This window comes from Protobothrops mucrosquamatus, unplaced genomic scaffold (assembly GCF_001527695.2).
Source record: "Protobothrops mucrosquamatus isolate PMUCROS unplaced genomic scaffold, P.Mucros_1.0 scaffold2348, whole genome shotgun sequence".
In the NCBI taxonomy this organism is placed as follows: Eukaryota; Metazoa; Chordata; class Lepidosauria; order Squamata; family Viperidae; genus Protobothrops; species Protobothrops mucrosquamatus.
Genome location: NW_015388428.1, coordinates 71,260 through 91,230, shown reverse-complemented (window position 1 = coordinate 91,230; position 19,971 = coordinate 71,260). Strand labels below are relative to the sequence as shown.

The 19,971-nt window shown below is 37.6% G+C and overlaps 1 protein-coding gene across 1 annotated transcript in view; it reads left to right on the top strand.

The window, feature by feature from the left end:
• Nucleotides 1-19,877, top strand: part of ITPKA (inositol-trisphosphate 3-kinase A) — a gene marked incomplete at its 5' end in the record, with an annotated part of 24,552 nt that extends 4,675 nt beyond the window's left edge. Inside the window, 6 exons of the mRNA XM_015824771.1 lie at nucleotides 7,264-7,360; nucleotides 9,591-9,804; nucleotides 12,307-12,511; nucleotides 14,873-14,974; nucleotides 17,861-17,932; nucleotides 19,050-19,877. Of these exons, the coding sequence (XP_015680257.1) occupies nucleotides 7,264-7,360; nucleotides 9,591-9,804; nucleotides 12,307-12,511; nucleotides 14,873-14,974; nucleotides 17,861-17,932; nucleotides 19,050-19,253 (894 nt within the window). The remainder of the gene's footprint in view (nucleotides 1-7,263; nucleotides 7,361-9,590; nucleotides 9,805-12,306; nucleotides 12,512-14,872; nucleotides 14,975-17,860; nucleotides 17,933-19,049) is intronic.
• Between the last annotated feature and the right edge of the window lie 94 nt (nucleotides 19,878-19,971).

Below are 19,971 nucleotides of genomic sequence, written 5' to 3'. Positions count from 1 at the left end.
AGGAGGGGCCTCACAACGGCCTCTTTAAGGGCCGCAGGGAAGACACCCTCCTGCAAAGAAGCGTTAATAATTCCCTGGAGCCAGGCTCGTGTACCCTCCCGAGCTGCCAGTACCAGCCAGGAGGGACACGGATCTAACAAACATGTGGTTGCATTCAGCCTCCCCAAGACCCTGTCCACGTCCTCGGGAGCAACAGAGTAGAACTACAACAGAGTAGAACTACAACAGAACTACAACAGTAGAACTACAATGGAACTAGATCTACATCGAGAGAAGTAAACAGTGAGGTACTCCAAGGTTCTTCTTAGACCCAGTGCTTTTCAATATTTTCATAAATGATTTAGATGAGGGGATAGAAGGGGAACTCAACTGGTATTATAAACCAGAGTTTCTCTTATTTTGCAGTCCTGCAGTCTTCCCATTAATGACAAATAATAAACCCATCTATCTACCTATTCCATGAGCAAAGTCAATGATTTCATAGAGCTATGACTGGGCACCCTCTCATGTCCTGCCTGCTATGTGCTGCCTCATGGTGACTGGGTGGTAGAGTTCCAGGAATGGTTGAGCAAAGAATATTGGAAGTATATGCCAGATGGATAGACAGAAAAATATGATTGACAATATAATGCTGGATAATGAGCCTTTCAGGTTAGGTGGCATTCAACATGCTGCTAAGGAAAAACTGAAATTCTTTTGAAATAGTAGTGACGTTTATGACATGTATAGATTAAAGCCTCTTGGACTGCTAGTTGCAACAGAGAAAGGAAAATAACAAGTTTGAAACAACAGAATTGCAATAGGAACATGTAATGTACAATGAATGAACATGGAAAAGCTTAACACGGTGAAAGATGAAATAAAACCACTATAGATTGACATCTTAGGACTCAGCAAAGTGAAACAGATAGGAATTGGACATTTTCAGTCAGAAGACCATACTCGGGATTTAAAAAACAAAAAAGGAAAGGCATGGCTCTCTTGGGAAGGATATATCAAAGATAATGCTAGAATGTAATGCAGTCAGTAACTGAATAATACCAATTAGATTTCATGGGCAATCTTTTAACATGATGCTTATCCAAGTTTATGCTCCAACCACTGATACAGAAGAAGAGGAGGCTCATGAGTTTTATGTCAAGTTAAATTTGAAATCAAGAGAACCTTCAAGCACAATGTGTTATTTGTGGTTGGAGACTGGAAGACTAAAGTTGAAAATAGAAAATTTAGTTGAAGCAAGTGACTGACTGATCAATTATTTTGTGATTGCTTGTGCAGTATTCAAAGAACCAAAATGACATCTGCGACTGGGAACTGATTGTGGAAAAGATCATGAACTGCTTATGTGCAGGTTCCAGGTCTTCCAAGTGGAAGATCAAAACTAACCCGTTTCCACAATATGAATGTGTCCATATACTCACCATTTTCAGAAAGAACTCAGTAACCATTTTGAAGTTATGAATCTCATTGATAAAGAACTAGAGGAACTGTGGAATGAAATCAAATAAGAATGTGAAAAGGGACTGCTAAAGACCAAGAAACCAAATAATTATATTTAAATTTCCATAGGCTGTTTTCTGGATTTTCCCTTACTCTGTGGACAATAATTCATCCCTGGGCCTGCACACCATGCATGCCAGGAGCTGAAAACCTGCCAGAACGTGCTCCTACTTTGCCCAGACATGTGCCAGTCTAGGTAGAATTGGAGCAAATTCCTACTATAGGTATGCCGGCAGACAAACATTTCTGATCTTCTCAAATTTGCTCATAAACCCCAAGGATTATGTCCCATAATTTGAAAACCCCCAATTAATAAAATATGTTTCTTGATACTATTGTCATTTGTGATGATTCTAGATTCAGGTGGACTTATCAAATGTGAACCTGATATATTAGACTTCTCCATAAAAGTTTTAAATTATCCAGAAATGCCATTTTGTCTTGTCTGGATTGAATCAATTCAAGAACGGTAATGATTGCAGTTCTGTAGAATAAATATGCATTGTCTATTCTTGGAGCTTTTTCAATTTATGTCTCTCTTTTTTCTGTTCAGTCACAGTACCTTACCAGCCTTAACCAATCTTGAAAAAGTAAACTTATGTTGGCCCTGGTTAGTACTTGGATGGGGAGCTAACAAGAAATCCCTGAACTATATATTATATTAGAAAAAAATTAAAAAAAGAAGATAATGATTAACCACTTATGCATTTATTGCTAAAAAAAACCCAACTTGGATATGTCTATGTAATCAGCAGGGATTAATTTCAAATCAAGGGAAATCTTATTAATCTTTTCCATTTAACAGAATAACAGAATTGGAAGGGATCTTGGAGATCTTCTACTCCAATCCCCTGCTCAGCAGGAAATCCTATATCATTTCAGACAAATGGTTTCTTAAAAACCTCCAGTGTCGAAGCATCCACAACTTCTGGAGGCAACTTGCTCCACTGATTAATTGTTCTAATTGTCAGGAAATTCCTCCTTAGCTCTACGTTGGCTCTTTCCTTAGTTCTTGATGGCTAATCAAGTAAAAAGTGGCTGACCCACTCCCAACTTTTTCAGGCTATTTGTAGTGGATCTGTGCTTTGCTAGCAAGGTAGGAGCTTGTTACCATCAGTAGAGAGTGTTGTTCTTAAGTATGCGGAAGAGAAAAAAGTAAGGTGATTTAATGAAGAACGGTGCTTTTAGAGTCAGATCCTCTTCTCACACAATTCACCCGAATGTATGTGAATGTGATTGTTGTATCATGTTAAGGCTTGTTTGTTCTGGGGTTGTTCCTACTCTTATCTCATCCTACCAAGAAAAATTTCACTGATAACAGGTGAGTCATATTTAAATTGGGAAGGAGAGACTGTTTACCTTGGAGCAAATGCTTCCTGGGTAAGATAAGGTTGAAGGGACTTAAGAAATGTTTTTTTCCTCCGAGTACCTTTTTTCTCCTTCCTAGTAGCTTCCCACAAATGCAGGGTCTGCTTTTTTCAGATGACCTGAGTGTTGATCCATTGGTTTTGACTGATTGGCTTGTCACGCAAGCCTGACATTTTGGGCTGAAAAAGAGTGACTGGATCACGGTCACCCAGCCAGCTTTCATGCCTGAAGTGGGACTAGAACTCATAGTCTCTTGGCTTCTAACCCGGCCTTCTCCAGTATAAATTGCCTTTTCAGTTACTCAAATCACAACTACTTACTAGTCAGTATTGAGTGCCTGGTTCAGGGGTAGGCAACCTCGGTTCTTTTATGACTCATGGACTTCAACTCCCAGAATTGAAGTCCATGAGTCATAAAAGAGCCGAGGTTGCCTATCCCTGGCCTGGTTTAAGACTTCAAGAACCTTGTTCTTACATATTCTAAGAAAAGAGGCAGCACGTAATGAAGACAAGTAGGAAGGTGTGACTTAAACATGTTTTTGGCATCTCGTTTTGTGCACATTTTGTTCCTTATATACACGCTGGAGTAACCTTTCTTTGCAAACAGCCAGTTTTTCTGTCATGTCAACTCCCCAGTTTTTTGTGTAAGAGTATGTGCATTTAGGTAGACATGCACAGGCCAACATAGGCATGCTGATTTCCAGCTAGAAATTGGGCTGGAGAATTAACAAAAAACTTGCTGCTAATAGATTGGTTTAAAAGTAGACCTTTGAATATCTCTATCACTATATACCAGTATGTTGTGGAATTTGTTAGAACAAAAGTGAGATATCAGAACATAAGGCACCTAAACAAATGTTGATTACCTGATTGTCAGATATGGTACTGGAAGTCGACTGTTCTTCAGAGGGATGTGTAGTAGAGTCATAGTCCACTACTGTTATTCAGAAAGGAGGAAGGCTCCTTACAAACCAATAGCCTATCCCCACCCATGTTGCTTAAATTTTATTATTTTCTTCTTGACATCTCTGCATACAGTTGTATGGGACAATGTGCTTGCATGCCTTCCATTCAAAGAAGAATCCTGCACTGTCCTTTCTGGGTGAAGAGCATGAACTATGGCACCCTTGAGGTCTTCCTCCTATGGACTTGAATGTAAATGTACAGAAGGGGAAGTCCTTATCTGAAGGATGCTGGCAAAGAGATACCTTTTAAGAAGTACTCACATAATAAGTATTCCATCTTTCGAAACAACTGAATATAGCATGTAAAATGTGGTGGTTTTGATCTTAAGGTACAATATACTTTTTCCTCCCAATAAATATTTCAATGAATAAAAGATAAGCTTTTTTTTTCTTTATAACGAAATGCCCTGTTTTAACTTAGCTGTCAAAATTTAACATGCGACCTCTTTGGTGCCAACACCCAGTTTTATGCAACAGAGGCACAGCCCACTGTCCACATTATATATCTTAGGTTCTCGTTGCCTGCTATAATCACACGTACAGTCCCTGTAAGTAAATAAGTACATAGACACATAAAAAGATAATGTGTTTTTCTACTTACAAGTAAGCCACTGGGAATTGCCTGTGTTTAGCAAGTCTGGGATCCCTAAAAGTGGTAGCATTGTTAGGAGAAACATCAGTAAAACTGAATTAAATGGAGCTGAATCTTACTTTTTAGTTGTATGGTTTCTAGTACTGTATATATACATAGTACATAGCAGTATTTTTTAAATGAATGGTACTTTGAAGTCCTTTCTCTGATTCTTTAAAAAAAGTATAACATTTGAATAAATTTACAAAAGCAAATGGTGAATACAGGAAACTGTAAGACCATGACAATAAATTGCATATAAATCTGGGAAACCGGGTAATCCAATCTAATCACACTAATATATTTCTGTAAGATACTGATTGTGTACAAACAGTATGCTAAACAAAATCAGTTGAACTAGCAGCTGAATTTTCACAGCGATTAGAATTATGCTTGCATAGGATTTGTTTTTGTTTTGTTTTGTAGTTTTGCATGATATGTACATCCAGCCTATTTGATTAATTTATAGTTCACTGTATTATGCATACCCAGAAGGTGGACTAATTGACTCATCAGGTTATCTCATAACCTAGTTGTGTAGTCAGGATCTGACCCTCTTATTAAGGCTGGCCAGCTAGCAGAATTGTGACAGAATGAAAGAGTTAAACACAGTCACATGAAAGGGGGAGAGAGGAGATGAAATGGACTAAGAAGCTGACAAGAAGAAATTGGAGGAGAGTTGAAATTATATAAAGGAAAAGAAGAAAAAGGAAGATGAGGAGGTTACTAATCACGTATAAAATTAGGCAGTCTTAGGTTGCTGAAGAGGTCCAAAGAGGAATTGACATGGGTGTCACTATACAAGGAAGACGCCACGGCATGGAATTTCACAGGTCTACTCTGTGAAATATGCAGAAAGAAAAAAAAAGACATAAGAAAGATAATTCCTGTGTTGTTAGGTGTAAAAAGGTTGTCAGCTGAGTTTTTCCTAGAGTTTTTAATTAACTCTTTGGGGGAATTTAATAGCAGCTGCATTCTAGACTAGGCACACCGCTTCTTTAACAAAAACAGTAATGATGCTGGCAGAAAGGTAATTATTCTCTGGAATGATTATAGAGCAGTTAAGTCATAAAATAATTTGCTTCTTCCAAAGGCAGACACAGAAGGTGAAGGGAATTATAGCCCTATTTTATGCATTAGTTGAATTGGGTTTGCTTAGATATCTGAGTTGAAAAGTTAGTATGTCAGAGAAAGTAATGTTTTCCTACTCTTGATATCCTCAGAATAAAGAAAAGAAATTGGAATGGTTCACAGGGAACACGTTTGCATGTTGTATCTTGCCTGATCAATCCTGAGATTGCACAACAAGAATAGTTCTTGTCATTTTCTCTCCAGTTTATAGGCTGAGCTGCAGTGACATTTTAAGCAAATAAATCTTGTGTAGCTGGACTCTGTATGTCCAATGAATGGTATATTGCGCTTTTTTCAATTTGGTACCTTCTAGTATATTTCTACAATTCGCATTATCCCTAGGCAGCATGCTGGCTTGGAGGGTATGGTGGAATTTTTAGTTCTTTATGTCACAATGGCACCAGTTTGGGAAAGTCAGCTTAGAAGTAGGACAGCCACAATCATGTCTTCCGTTTGACTTCTCATATGAATCTGATCTGCTAAAATAAGACTTGATCCAAATGTTATGGCAACATAACAAATTCTGCATATATTTAGCTGTAACACAGTGAACCTTGGAATTATCAACTTCTCTCTAAGGTTGTACAAAAGTGGGGAAAAAAGCGAAAAGGATGAGTGGTAATTAGTCTTAACCCTTTTGTTTCTTATTATCATAAAAGCACTTAGTGGGTATGCGTAGGCTTATACTGTAGAGTATGAAAATTCAGGGCACAAAAAATGCATGATTTTATTTAAAACGAACAAGTTGAATTTTTGTTTGAGAAAAACAAAGATGCTAGGAGTTGTGAAAATTAAGCAGTGTAGGATGGCTAAGCGATAAGATTTCTTCCCCATTCCTAATAATAATAATATGTTTTTTAAAAACCCTCAATAGTCGAAGCTTGTCCATTCGCCTCATGCCATTTTTCTTACGTTCTGTCTCAAAATATTTTTAAATAAAATAAGCAATTACTGAATCTAATTAATGACAGTAAAATGTGCCTTTTTTCCATTCAACGATCATCCAAAATATATTAGCCTAATCTTCTAGAGTAAGGAATTGAATGGTACATGGTAATTTTTCTGGCATATAGCCATGAACAGCAATCTCAGCATGGAAATGGGTTTCAGCACATGGGTCTCTCTAGTCTATATGAATACAGTAACTTGCTTTCATTTAGTCAGTGGAGAAAGTACATAACCCTTTGAATTTGATCCGGAAAGGGAGCCTATTCAAAATTAGAGTGATCCTTCTACAATCTTTCAAGGAATTCTTTTTATTTCATTTGGCCCCTGCAGTGCCTGGATTTGTTGCTTATTTATGTTTAAGGAAGAAAAAAAGGGCTAAGGCGTCAGGATAATGTGATCCAGAAAAATAGAAAGCAGAATTCCATATGCACATAGGGGCAGCATGCCTGAGCTTCATTATAACAGGATTTTGTTAACAAGTTTTATATTGGTGGATCTTAGATAACATGAATAAGTCCTAAGCCTTGTTAGCTTTTAACTAGTATGCCTTCTAAATTTATTAGGATTATCAGTATCTCTAAATGGGGATCTGATTTATCTAATGGTGGGCCTAGTTTGGAAATTGAAGGAGGTTTCTAACAATAACTAAATGCTACACCCCTTCATAAAACATTTAGATGTTTGTATTCAATTTTTTAACTTTTCTTTTTTTGTGTTTCAGAAAAAAGCATGGCAGACAATAAAGACAATTGTCAATTTGCCAGTCATCAGTCCCTTCAAAAAACGGTATTCTTGGGTGCAGTTGGCCGGTCACACTGGTGAGAACCTTCTTTCTTTAATTGGTCTACCATAGTAGAATGTACTTAAAAATTATGAATAAAGTTGAAAACGTTGAATCTGCCTACAGAACCCCCTGGTCAAAAACAATACTTATGCTCTGAGCTGATCGTTTATTTCTAAATATTCAAAGCAAGATAAGAGAGTGTTTACATTGTTCCTATTTTTAAAAATCTGTACTGGATTTTGAGAGTTAACAACCATGCACATTTAAATAATGACATAAATAAAGATGGACTTTATTAAAAGATTAGATAGGTCAGTAAATCATGCAGTTCAATTATGGGCTATTTGGGACTATGGAGGTGGTTCCAGCATGACTGAAATCTCACAAGAACCTTAAAACCTCAGATTTCCTAACATCATGTTTTCTTGCTTTTTTAAATACAAAAGCTGTTGTAAAAAAAAAACTCTCAAAATCCACCATGATTTAATTGGCATGTGATTTAAAAACATATTTTATTCTCATCCATCTTTCAATTATCCAGACATGATTCGTGATTTGAATTTAAAATTTGTAGAGATTACAGAGTTGTTCTTTCTACCTTTTGGGGTAGGAGTTGGGGAATTTGGCACACATGCTAACATAATGGCTACCTTTCCTCAACAAATAATTTTGAATTGATTCAAAATGTATGCTGCATTCCAAAGATCAGCTTTCAGCATGTATTCTATTAACATAAGTTTGTTCCTGTATTGAATTCTTGTCTGCAATACCGTTACCTGCTATTTCAGTAATGGTCAGTTCAGATCATGACAGGATATTTTTAATCACCAGATCTGGCTCCTGAGTCATTACATGGTTGGTTCTGTGAAGTTTTTGTACAGCCATATGTATCTAGGCTTAAATATAAAAGCTATTGTAAAAAAAACTCTCAAAATCCACCATGATTTAATTGGCATGTGATTTAAGTGGATGTTTTTCATAGGTTTTTTATGAAAGAGCTGTATCAGATCTGCCATACACTGCTTCAACTTCGCTTCACATTGATGACACTGCCATAAATGAAGGGGAGGGGGGAGGAAGAAAGGGGAACACAGGGAGGGGGGATGACAGGAACCAGAGGTGCCAATCGGAGACAATGGTTGAGAGATCCAAGGACACTAGCGTTAGAATGGAATGCAAACACCCACCAAAGAGGCGCCAAACCTTAGAACTGTTACCAAAATTTGAATACTGTTGGACATTGACCAAATGACCAAGGAAGAGGACTTGGGGGAAGGGAAAAGCACCAAATTTATGCAGGATTATTCAGATCTGGCTTTGCTTATGCTATAAGCACTTGGCTTTAGTACAAGTATACCTTTTCTCTGCAAATGAAGTCAAGGGTTTTTCTTTCCTATACGCTCAAGCTGGGATAGGCCTGACATTAAGCCAGTTCTTGTGGCCAGTCAACTAGCTTAGAGGCCAGGCTCTGGAACTCTTGAATATAGGCAGCAACGGATCGTCTGTCCTGCCTTATAGTCTTGATTCTCGGCCTGGCTTTTTGGTCGGCAAGGGGGTCTTCAAAGGGTTTCCTCAGGACTGTCATGAATCTATCAAACTTGCGCAGCTCTGCCATATCGTCGTCATACAGGGCCACCATCCATTCTGCTGCCTCACCCTCTAATGCTGTGGTGACAATCCTCACTTTAGCCGGATCGGTTTGCAGATTAGCCTCATACTCCTGCATGTAAGTCCACATCTGAGTCAGGAAAAATGCCAGCTATTTTGGATTGCCATTGAATTTCACCCTGAGGGCTGGTGGTCTGCGTTTTCTCCTCCATGGAAGGGCAGCCCAAGCTGATGGTGATGGCTGTGCTACTGGGACTGCTGGAGTTGCTCCCAGCTGCTGCAGTGGGGCTAGCAGTGTGGGAGCTGGAGCAGCAGTTGCTGTGGAGGCTGCGTCAGCCTGCTGGGCTGATGGTGGTGGTGGTGCTGGCCATTCTTGGGCTTCTCAGGCCTGGAGTCGGTTGAACATATCCCTCTGAAAGTTGATGGCTTGTTCAAAGATGACATTGTGGGGATCTGGTTCACCTCCCATTGCCCCACATTCTTTCTTGACTGGTGGTGTCTGCGATTGGTTCCCTCAGCTTCCCCGGCCTGACAGGCTGTTTATTGCCTGGTTTTCTTTATCTTGGGTTATTCTTTAGTGATAGTAGGGATATTGCAATTGAACTGTGAGGAGAGGCCTTTGAAAACTCCATGACATCATGGTTCTGTTTCTGCAGGAAGTTTCAAAGCAGCCGATGGTGGGACGATTCTGAAACGCCACTGTGAGAATGAGGAGAAGTGCTTTAAACTGCTGATGAAAGATTCACTACGTTCCTGTGTCCCTGTCTTCCATGGTGTGGTGGAGAGAGATGGCGAGTCCTATTTACAGTTGGATGATCTTCTAGCTAATTTTGAAGGGCCTTGTGTGATGGATTGTAAAATGGGAGTCAGGTGGGAGATCTTAAACAACAGCTTCCCATCTCATTGTGGATAATTTGTTTGATAATTTGGATAATTTGAAGCTAGATATCCTTAGGGTGTTCATGGAAGGTCAACAACAGAACTTCATAGCAGATCCCTTCTACTATATTCTTAGTTCTGGACATTTTTGAAAAATAACTATTTAAGAAACAGCATCTGTAATTTAAGCTCCCCTATATGCTACTTGCTTGTTCCTTTTAGGGTTATTAATATAGCTTCAATTTTTAAATGTTGTAGATTTATTGCCAAAAACAATCCTGAAACAAGTTTATGTCCAGATCTTCTGTCTATCCATAAATGGCCAATGTTTTCTTTATAAAGAACATCACTTTCCAAACCCCATATTATTTTTGGAAACTGAACTGCATATAGGACTCATTCATGGAAGTGCGTGGCATTTTCTAGCAAGATTTAATCAGCTTGGACACATCCATAGCAAGAATAATAGAAGAATTGATATTGTTTCATTTTGGTCAAGTTGCAGCTGAATTATCTCTGAGCTTGATGTCAGGTCTCACAATCAAATTATGAACTATGCACTGGGTAAAGGAACATGAATTGATTGTATGTGTGTGGTGATACAAGCAGAACTGAATTGTCACAACTTGCCCTTTTGTGTTTCTAGAGATTTTTTTGTTCAACATACAAACATACCATACTACTTCTTTTGGGATAAGTAACACTATGCACAGAATGTGGTTTTACAATTTTACAATGCAAAATATGTATATTGTAAAATTGTCCTCCCTACCATAAAAAGTAACTCAGATTTTATAATAGCAAGTTTTGAATCTAAAAGAAATATTTACATTGTCCTGATGAAAATGTATTGCCTTGTTTCTTCCTACCATATACTAAATAACAGCTTTTTTTGACATCTACTCTGTCCAAAATATTATACTCCTATTCAACAAAATGTTTAGCAGAAATGGCTAAGATTTCTGCCTATTTGAAGGATCATTCACAAGAAAGATACATTTCGGTTTGGAGAAGATGGATAGATTATATTCAGAATAAATATGGGACTAAAAAGTTCCATTTAGCCTATGAGTAAATTTTAGAGTATTATTAGTATTAATAGTTTATTATAGTGAAATTTTATTAGTTTTAATTATATGATATTATTATTATTTTTAGTATTAGTATTGTTTAACAATATTCTATTGTTTAATAATTAGGATACTAATTTGTTTATGTTTTAATTATTATTATTATATTTATGTTAAAGGGGAGTTAAAGCGCATTATGGACTTGGTTATTTATATAGTTGGTTAATGTTAGTTAGATTATGATTATTATATTTGTAACCCTGTATTCAGCTCTGGGAAGTGGGGGAGGGAGAGGGGGGTTTAGGGTGGGTTGGTTTTGGGGTTTATATTGTAACTTTTATAAAACTTTTCAATTAAAAAAACCAAAAAAAACCCAAAATGTTTGAAAACGTTGGAAAAGTTATACAATTCTTTGAAATATATTTAAATATTTCTCATCAAATTGTTTCTCTCACACTCCCATCAGTACTCTTCAAACAAGTTAAAGGCTAAAAGTTAATAGTGAAGAATTCTTTTCTTTTGAAATAGATTTTTTAAAAAACTTTAATCAAAAGAGTTTTAGAATATACCCTCTGATTACACAGTTTTTTCCAAATATGAAACTATCCAGCTCTAGAAGTATAAAATCAGAAGAAAAAGAAGAAAAAACCCCAGTTTATTTAACTTTCTCAGTTAAATAAACTGATTTTTTTCTTCTTTTTCTTCTGATTTTATACTTCTAGAGCTGGATAGTTTCATATTTGGAAAAAACTGTGTGTAATCAGTTTTATTTTCAATGTGTTTTTGTGGTCTGTCTGAGTCTGTCATAAGATATCATAGATGGTCTTCCATTTTGAATGAGATATCATAGATGGTCTTCCATTTTGAATGAGATTAATTAGCTATACTAAGAGGCCAATGCATTCTTATTAAGATTACTTAACATATACTGTACATCTATAATTTTTTTCTATAAACGTCTCAAAGCAATTTACAATCTAGAAAATCAATTAAAAGAATTAAAAGAAAATCAATATAGAACTCTTATCCTGTAAAAAGAAAGGGAGAAAAAACCCAAACCAATAATGATGTTACTTAGTTTGGGTAATGAAACGTCTGCAAGAAAACAACCAAGCTCAGAGAACACCAAGGACCCCTCTCATAAAATCTTAAATCATTCTGATGCTTTTGATTTAAGGTATCTTCTTGGATTTGAAGAAAAACTAAAATCCTGTTGGCTATGCCCTTTTTCTCTTTCCCGCACTGTAACTGGCCTGATCTTAATCTAAATAATCTTGAAAAGAGAACTCTGCTTTGGTTGCTAATTCATTTTGCCTGTAACTGGAATGGTGCATTATATGAGCTAGACAGCGTGGAATAAGAAATAGCTTTTGTTGTAGTTGCTGGAGTTAGAGAGATGCTCAATGTCCCATTGTTTTTGTAGGACATACTTGGAGGAAGAATTGACTAAAGCACGAGAAAAACCGAAGCTTCGTAAAGATATGTATAAGAAGATGATAGACGTGGACTCTTTGGCACCCACTGCTGAAGAGAACACTCAGCATGCAGTGACCAAACCTCGGTACATGCAATGGAGGGAGACCATCAGCTCCAGTGCTAGCCAGGGTTTCAGGATCGAAGGGATAAAGGTAAGATATCTTCCCTAGCCTTTCCTGTTTGAAGCATTTGTTCTGGTGCGCTTTTCAGAAGCTTCCATAGTTACGTGTCCTTCATGGCCACACCTGGGTGACAGTGTCTGGTCTAAGAAGCTATGTAGGACTGAGCCTGGTTGGTTATTGGGTGAGAAGCCAGCAGGAAATAGAAACATGTAGATTTGTACTTGACTAGAAAGCATCTGTAGCTGATATCAGTGCGCTCAAGGCAAGTATCTTGAGATATATAATCCTATCTCTCTCACACACAAGGATAGACACACACATATAATGGCAGGATAGCAAACCAGCATATTTGGACTACAGTTTTTACAGCTACTTACCATTGGCTATATTGGCTATCAACCAAGGCTGATGAAAATGATATTCTGCACAGTTTATAGAGCATCAGATGAACTAGCTGAACTAGGCTTACTAATAAAAGCAACAGCAATAAAACAAACATTTCCATCAAAAGGGAAGCAAAAGACAAGGATACAGTTGTTTCTTGCCTGGGAAATAGTAATCTGTGTTAGAAGCTTGAATTAAAAATGTCAGATTTGATATTAATAAGTTTCCGTATCACACACTATATATAAATACACATATGCTAGTGCTGGAGAGAACTTGGGTCTCTCTGGGGCCAACACGGGGGCCCTTGACTGCTGTATCCCTCTGGCCCTTAGCACTTTGGCTCTCATGCTGTTGAATAGGTTTAGACTTCTGAAAGATTCTCTTTGTGCATCTTCCCAGCATCTCAGGTTTTGATGTTAGCAAAAACATTTGGAGGGTACTGTCAGATTTTCTCCTTACGATGAGTTATATGTTGGTACGTAATAGTTAATGTGCCATCTGGCAATAGGCAGAGAGAATTCTTTCACTGTACTCACTGAGTTCATCAGAGTTCTGCTAGATTTCTCTACCCACGATGTGCCCAGCTATTGCATAATGTTCTTGTGTCTTGTCAGGCACATGCATTTGGATCTTTGCCAGACTCACCCACCCTATTGGAGCAGAAGTGTTTATTTTGAAGGAGGAGAAGCTATTAAAGGGGAGGGTAGTAGATGCATGGCTGCCATCTACCATAGATTTTACTCAGAGATAATTGCATCAGTATGAATATACAGAATGACACATTTCACTGGGCATTCACCTACAGAAAAAGTTAAAATATATACAGATGCATGATTTTTTTTAAAAAATCTTGCATATTTCATAGTAACAGTGCTTTTTTTCTAAAAAAAAAAAAAAAAAAAAAAAAAAAAAAAAAAAAAAAAAAAAAAAAAAAAAGGTGCCGGAACTCACACAGATCATACAACCCGCCTTGCCTATCCTACAAGGTTCCATCCCAAAAAGGTGTTCTATGAGAAAAAAAGCCCTGCATAGTAAGAAACATGGTTTTAAGCTGCAGTATTCTTTCTATAAATGCTAACAGTCATTCCAGTCCCTTTGGAAATAAATGGAACTTGAAAAAGTTCAGGCTAAAGGAATTCCACCAATTATTCCAATGAATTAACTTTTAACCATGACTCAGAGTAATTACTGACTCGGTATCAGTATCACTTTGGATAGCAAAATGGGCGACATAAATAAAATAAAATGAAATAAAATACTATTTCAAAATATATCTTGTCTTTCTTCTTAGGTTCTTAACCCCACCCTTCCCTGTTCCCACTTTTGCAAGAGAGATTAGTCTGAGTATGTGAGTGAGCCCAGGGTCTTCAGGGAGTTTCATGATAAGTGTGAATTTGAACTTGATGTCTGCAGTGCAACAGTTTAACCCCATCTTCTGGGGAACTGAATTGCAGCTACATCTGTCAGTATATGCATTGGGAGGATGCCAGGCTAGAAAGGACTCTGTGTATGTCTATTTGTCTGTGTGCACCTTCAAGTCAGTGTTAACTCCTGGCACTTGCCTGGACAAGTCCTTGAAGTTTTCTTGGCAAGATTTCAGAAGGGGGTTGCCATTGCCTCATTCTTCCTAGGGCCAAGAGAGAATGACTAGCCAAGGTCATCCTGCTGACTTTGGACCTAAGATGGGATTAGAACTCATGGTCTTGAGGTTTCTAACCTGGTGCTTTAATCTCTTGACCAAACTAATTCTCTATTTAGTTGGGAGGATTACTAATCAGCTCTGCTTTAAGATGTAGATTTTAGTGGATAATACACACAACTAGTTATGCCATACTAGTGGAGCTACTTGGAGTTGCGTCAAAAGAAGAGTTCTCCACCTGGGTATCTCCTGGCTCCAGTGTTTGAGTACCTTGTTTGAGACTTCCTCCTTTCTTTAGTCTCTTTCCTGCTTTCTTCTTTCCACTGCCTACAGAATGACTCCCCCCACCTTTTTAATATTTACAGAAGGCTGATGGGACTTGTAATACCAGCTTCAAGACAACAAAGACACGAGAACAAGTTTTCCAGGTTTTTGTGGAATTCATTAAGGGAAACACAACTATATTGGTAAGCTAAGCATGGAAGTTTGGGATGTTTTAATTCTTGATTAGGGCTTGCTGACAAAGAGGAATTGCCCAAACAGGTGTGGGATTTTTGTGGATGATTTCTTACAAGGAGCCAGGATGCCATTATTACCATCAAAAGAGATCTTAAGAATTTGTTTTAAAAAGTCTCTTCGGATTTTTCTTTTAAATCAGAGTCCCAAATGTGCTTTTTCACAAGGCAACTGGGCTTTCTTTTTTCTTTCTTTCTTTTTTCCTTTGAAGACATTTTGCTTCTCATCCAAGAAGCTTCTTCAACTCTGACTGGATGGTGGGGAATGGAAGGATTTATATATGAAATTTACAGAAACCCCCCCCCACACACAGATCAATATTTACATTTTGATTCTTACTACCCACTGGAGCACAAAATGGGAGTTATAAAAACCCTACACCACCGAGCTGAAGGTCTGTCTACCAGCAAAGATGGAAAAGAAAACAAAAAAAACTAAAACATATCAAGGAAGCCCTCAGAACATGTGGCTATCCCAAGTAGGCGTTCATCAAATCCCCCAAAAAGACCCAACAGGAACTCCTCCCTAGCAGACAAAGAAGAAAACAATAAATGAAGCAATGTAGTCATTCCGTACGTTGCAGGAATATCGGAAAAGCTCAGAAGGATCTTCAGCCAACACAACATATGTGCACACTTCAAATCCATGAATACACTAAGGCAGAAGCTTGTCCACCCCAAGAACAAAACACCCAGACACAAACTGAGCAACGTGGCATATGTAGTACAGTGCAGTGAGCCATGTGCAGATCTGTACATTGGGGAAACAAAACAACCACTTCATAAATGAATGGCACAACATAGGAGAACAAACCCATCAGGACAAGATTCAGCAGTCCATCTGCATTTAAAAGAAAAAGGCCACTCTTTTGAAAACAGTAAAGTCCACATTTTGGACAGAGAGGACTGCTGGTTTGAAAGAGGGGGTCAAAGAGGCCATCTATGTCAAAATTGAACAGCCTCCTCTCAACAGAGGGGGAGGGATACGACATCATCTTCAGTCTACAATACAGTCCTTTCAAAGGTTCCAAGAAGGCACCACACCCATTTGCACTACTCAGGTGACCCTGATGATACAGATAAGCCTCTGGGTGACATCAAGGATTCTCTAAAAGAATGCAAATGTCCAGCTGTCTGCAAGGAATATAAATCCTTCCATTCCTCACCATCCAGTCAGAATTGAAGAAGCTTCTTGGATGAGAAGCAAAACATCTTCAAAGAAAAAAGAAAAAGAAAGAAAGAAATAGAGAGAGAGAAAGACAGAAAAAGAAAGAAAGAAAAAAAAGAGAAAGAAAGAAAGAAAGAAAGAAAGGAAAGAAAGAAAGAGAGAAAGAAAGAAAGAAAGAAAGAAAGAAAGAAAGAAAGAAAGAAAGAAAGAAAGAAAGAAAGAAAGAAAGAAAGAAAGTCCAAGTTGCCTTGTGAAAAAGTACTTTTGGGTCAACCATGACCTGGATGACTGAGAATCTCCATAGACTTTTAAATCAATGTCATACTAGGGTGGAATGGAATAGTCTGGTCTGTCCCAGATGCAGGCAATAAGAGAGATGCTGCCAAAGATGAAGAGCAGGTTAGCAGAAGGAGTACAGTGTGGTTGCTTTTTTGGCTGCTGCTGCACATTGCTGGCTCATGGTTAAGTGATTGTCTACTTACTAGGACTCCAAGGTCCCTCTCACAGTTACTGTTTTTAAGCCAGGTCTCGCCCAATCTGTACTTGTACCTTTTGATTTTTCCTGCCTAAATGTAAAACTTTGCTTTTCTCCACATTGAAACTCATTTTGTTGGATAGGGCCCAACAAGATCTTTTTGCATCCTGAGTTTGTCTTCTGGGGTGTTGGCTACTCCTGTCAGTTTGGTATCATCTGCAAATTTGATGAGTTCCCCTTCAATTCCCTCATCTAAGCCATTAATGAAGATATTGAAGAGTACTGGGCCTAGGATGGAACCTTGTGGTACCCCACTGCTTACTTCTCTCCATGTGGATGTAGTGCTGTTGAGGACTACTCGTTGTGTTCGGTTTGCCAGCCAGCTACAAATCTATCTAGTGGTGATATTGTCTATTCCACCTTTTTCTAGCTTACCAAGGAGTAGGTTGTGGTCTACTTTATCAAATGCCTTACTGAAATCTAAGTATACTATGTCCACAGCATTTTGCTGGTCTACTGGTTTAGTCACTTTGTCAAAGAATAAGATTGGTTTGGCATGATATGTTTTAACAAACCCGTGCTGGCTACTAGTTATAACTTTGTTTGCTTCTAGTTGTTCACAGATCTGTTTTTTGATGATCTTTTCTAGGATCTTCCCAGGTTGATGTTTAACTGTTTGGTCCGGTTTTTTTCTTGGCTACCTGATCCTCCTTTGTACAAGATCTAGTACTACTTGAAGAGCAGGTGCAGAAGATGAGGCTGTGAAACGGCAGATTCCCTTTTATTATACTGTATATGAAAATACTGGATCAGATTGTTTATGGAGATTTGAAGTAAAGTGTCAGCAGTATATTGATTACACTCAGTAAGGCCTCTGCTAACGGAAGCTAGCAGGGTCAGCAGAGATACTATTGCATCAAAGATGGGAAAAGAGATGATAGAAATAGAATATAGGGATTGGCAGGATGGACATTCTGTTATAGTTTTCTGTCAGCTCTAGGATGGGTAGCAAATACTTCAGCTCGGCAGTCAGGAATTAGGTTTCTGCAAGATTGTTGGTAGACTGTATCTCAGATGGATCAATGACAATATAATTTCTGATGTCCCCCCCCCCCACTATTGTGTTAATCTTCCTTTTGCCTATGTGGCAGAAATACTTTTAAATGATTCACTGCTTCTGTTCTATTCTGGACAGAAAAAATATTTAAAGCGTCTGTGTGAAATTCGTGGCATCCTTGAGTCTTCTGTCTTCTTTAAACAACATGAGGTGAGTTGCTCTGATTGCTCTAGTAAGTAGTGGTATATTTAATTAAACATGCATTTATATTATCTGCTTCTATTCAATAATTGCAAGAAATTTTAAATACAAATGTGCTAAAATGTAACACGAAGGCCATCTAGTTCCAGTGCCTTTTTCCAATACAAGACCTCACTTTCTGTGAATCTGCCTGAAACCAAATTATGATGCAGCTTAGAAAATAAAGCTGGGAATGGCATGTTGAAACAGCGTATAGCCAAACCTTGTTGCTTGTTACAAAATTCAAGAATCTCTTAATGGCCGTGGCTTCAAAAATGGAAATGTATGCCCGAATAAGCTTCCTTGTATCTAATATCAAAAATAAAACATTGAAAGATCTTTATTGCCTTCAACCCATTGCCTTCAACAGTATTAGCTATTTAGCTCTGTGTCTATAATATTCAGGTGAAAGCTATAAAGATGCCATTTATACTGTATGCTCCTTTTTTATCTTCAAGTTGAAACTAAACTAGTGAATATAAAATAATCCCAGTAAATATTGTTTATGGCTGTTTTATGTATGAATTAAGCAGTTGCCTACCATTACCTACTGTACAATAAACAATATCATTTTAAAAGACCCAGGAAATGTGCCTTCTCTCTTACAGTAGTTGCTCTCTGCAATGACATAATTCCAGATGTATATGTATGTATATGTATATATGAATCTAATGATTTTCAGTAAATCACTAAAACATGTAGCCCTTTGGTTGTGGAGTCTCCATTATTTAAATTTGGTTTTATAGTTAGTTGTATTGTTTCTCTGGTGGGCTATGATTTCTTTTTCTATAGGGTGGGTGGTTTTTTTTTGTAAGTTGCTAAGAAGTTGGATAAATTGGATCAATCAATCAATCCCACAAAATCCAGTTTTCTGTCGAGATAAGTCTTTGTTGGACAGGCCATGTAGAACATTTGTGGGTTTTATTAGTCAAAGGATGCACACATTTCTTTATAAACTGGTAGTGTGTTAGTTCTAGCTATATGAAGAGTGGAATCACCATCAGTCAATATTTATGTGTAACAGGTTTCAGGAAATTTAATAAATCAGCTTTTGGTCTTCATCTCTGTCTCTTTCTGTTTTCTGTAGGTAATTGGAAGTTCACTGTTATTTGTGCACGATGAAAGTGAACATGCCAATGTGTGGCTCATTGATTTTGGAAAGACTACCTTTCTTCCAGATGGGCAAATCTTGGACCACAGGATTGCTTGGCAAGAAGGGAACCGGGAAGATGGATATTTATTTGGACTGGACAATTTAATTGATATCTTAGAAAGTATGTTGGAGAGATGAGAAATACTAACTTGAAGTTGCTAACTTTTCTAGAATTGCTCCCTCCGAAGCCTTTTAAAATTCTTCCAGGACTCTGGGGGGGGTCCAGAACATGGAATATTCCAGCAAAAAAGATGTAATTCCTAACAAGCCATGAAACCTAAACAGTTCAGAAGCTAATTTTGAATGCACCAAGCAAACATAAGATTTATGCAAGAAATAGGATGATTGTGAACATTGGGATGATGATCAGAACATTTGCTTACATGTGAACCAACTAATTCAGTATTGCTGTTTATTGACCTTGGGCTTAGAGTAAAAAAAAAAAATATATCAGAGCTCTCCTTTTCAAAGAAGAAATCTTCAAAACTAACAAGCAGGGTTCCCTCCTTTCTCCAGCGTTTACACTGTAAATATTTCCGTGTTCACAAATGTGCAACACATCTTGGAACTTGGTGCAGAATATATAGATTCATAGTTTTCCCTTTTTTTAAAAAAAACAAATACTTTAGTTTCTATTCTTGTACAGAAAAAAATGAAAATATGCACAGAATGCTGCTGAAGCTTCAGAAACCAAATGGCCTCTCATAGACAATGCAAGAGTTTATTCTTGATCCTACCCACACTCTGTCTTAATTTTCTCTTTCTTTGCTAGATTTCCTTTGGTTTTTTTTTTCCTTCCTGTCCCTCCAAAAATATTATGCACTTTGTCAATACAGTTGCCACTTCTAAATATTGC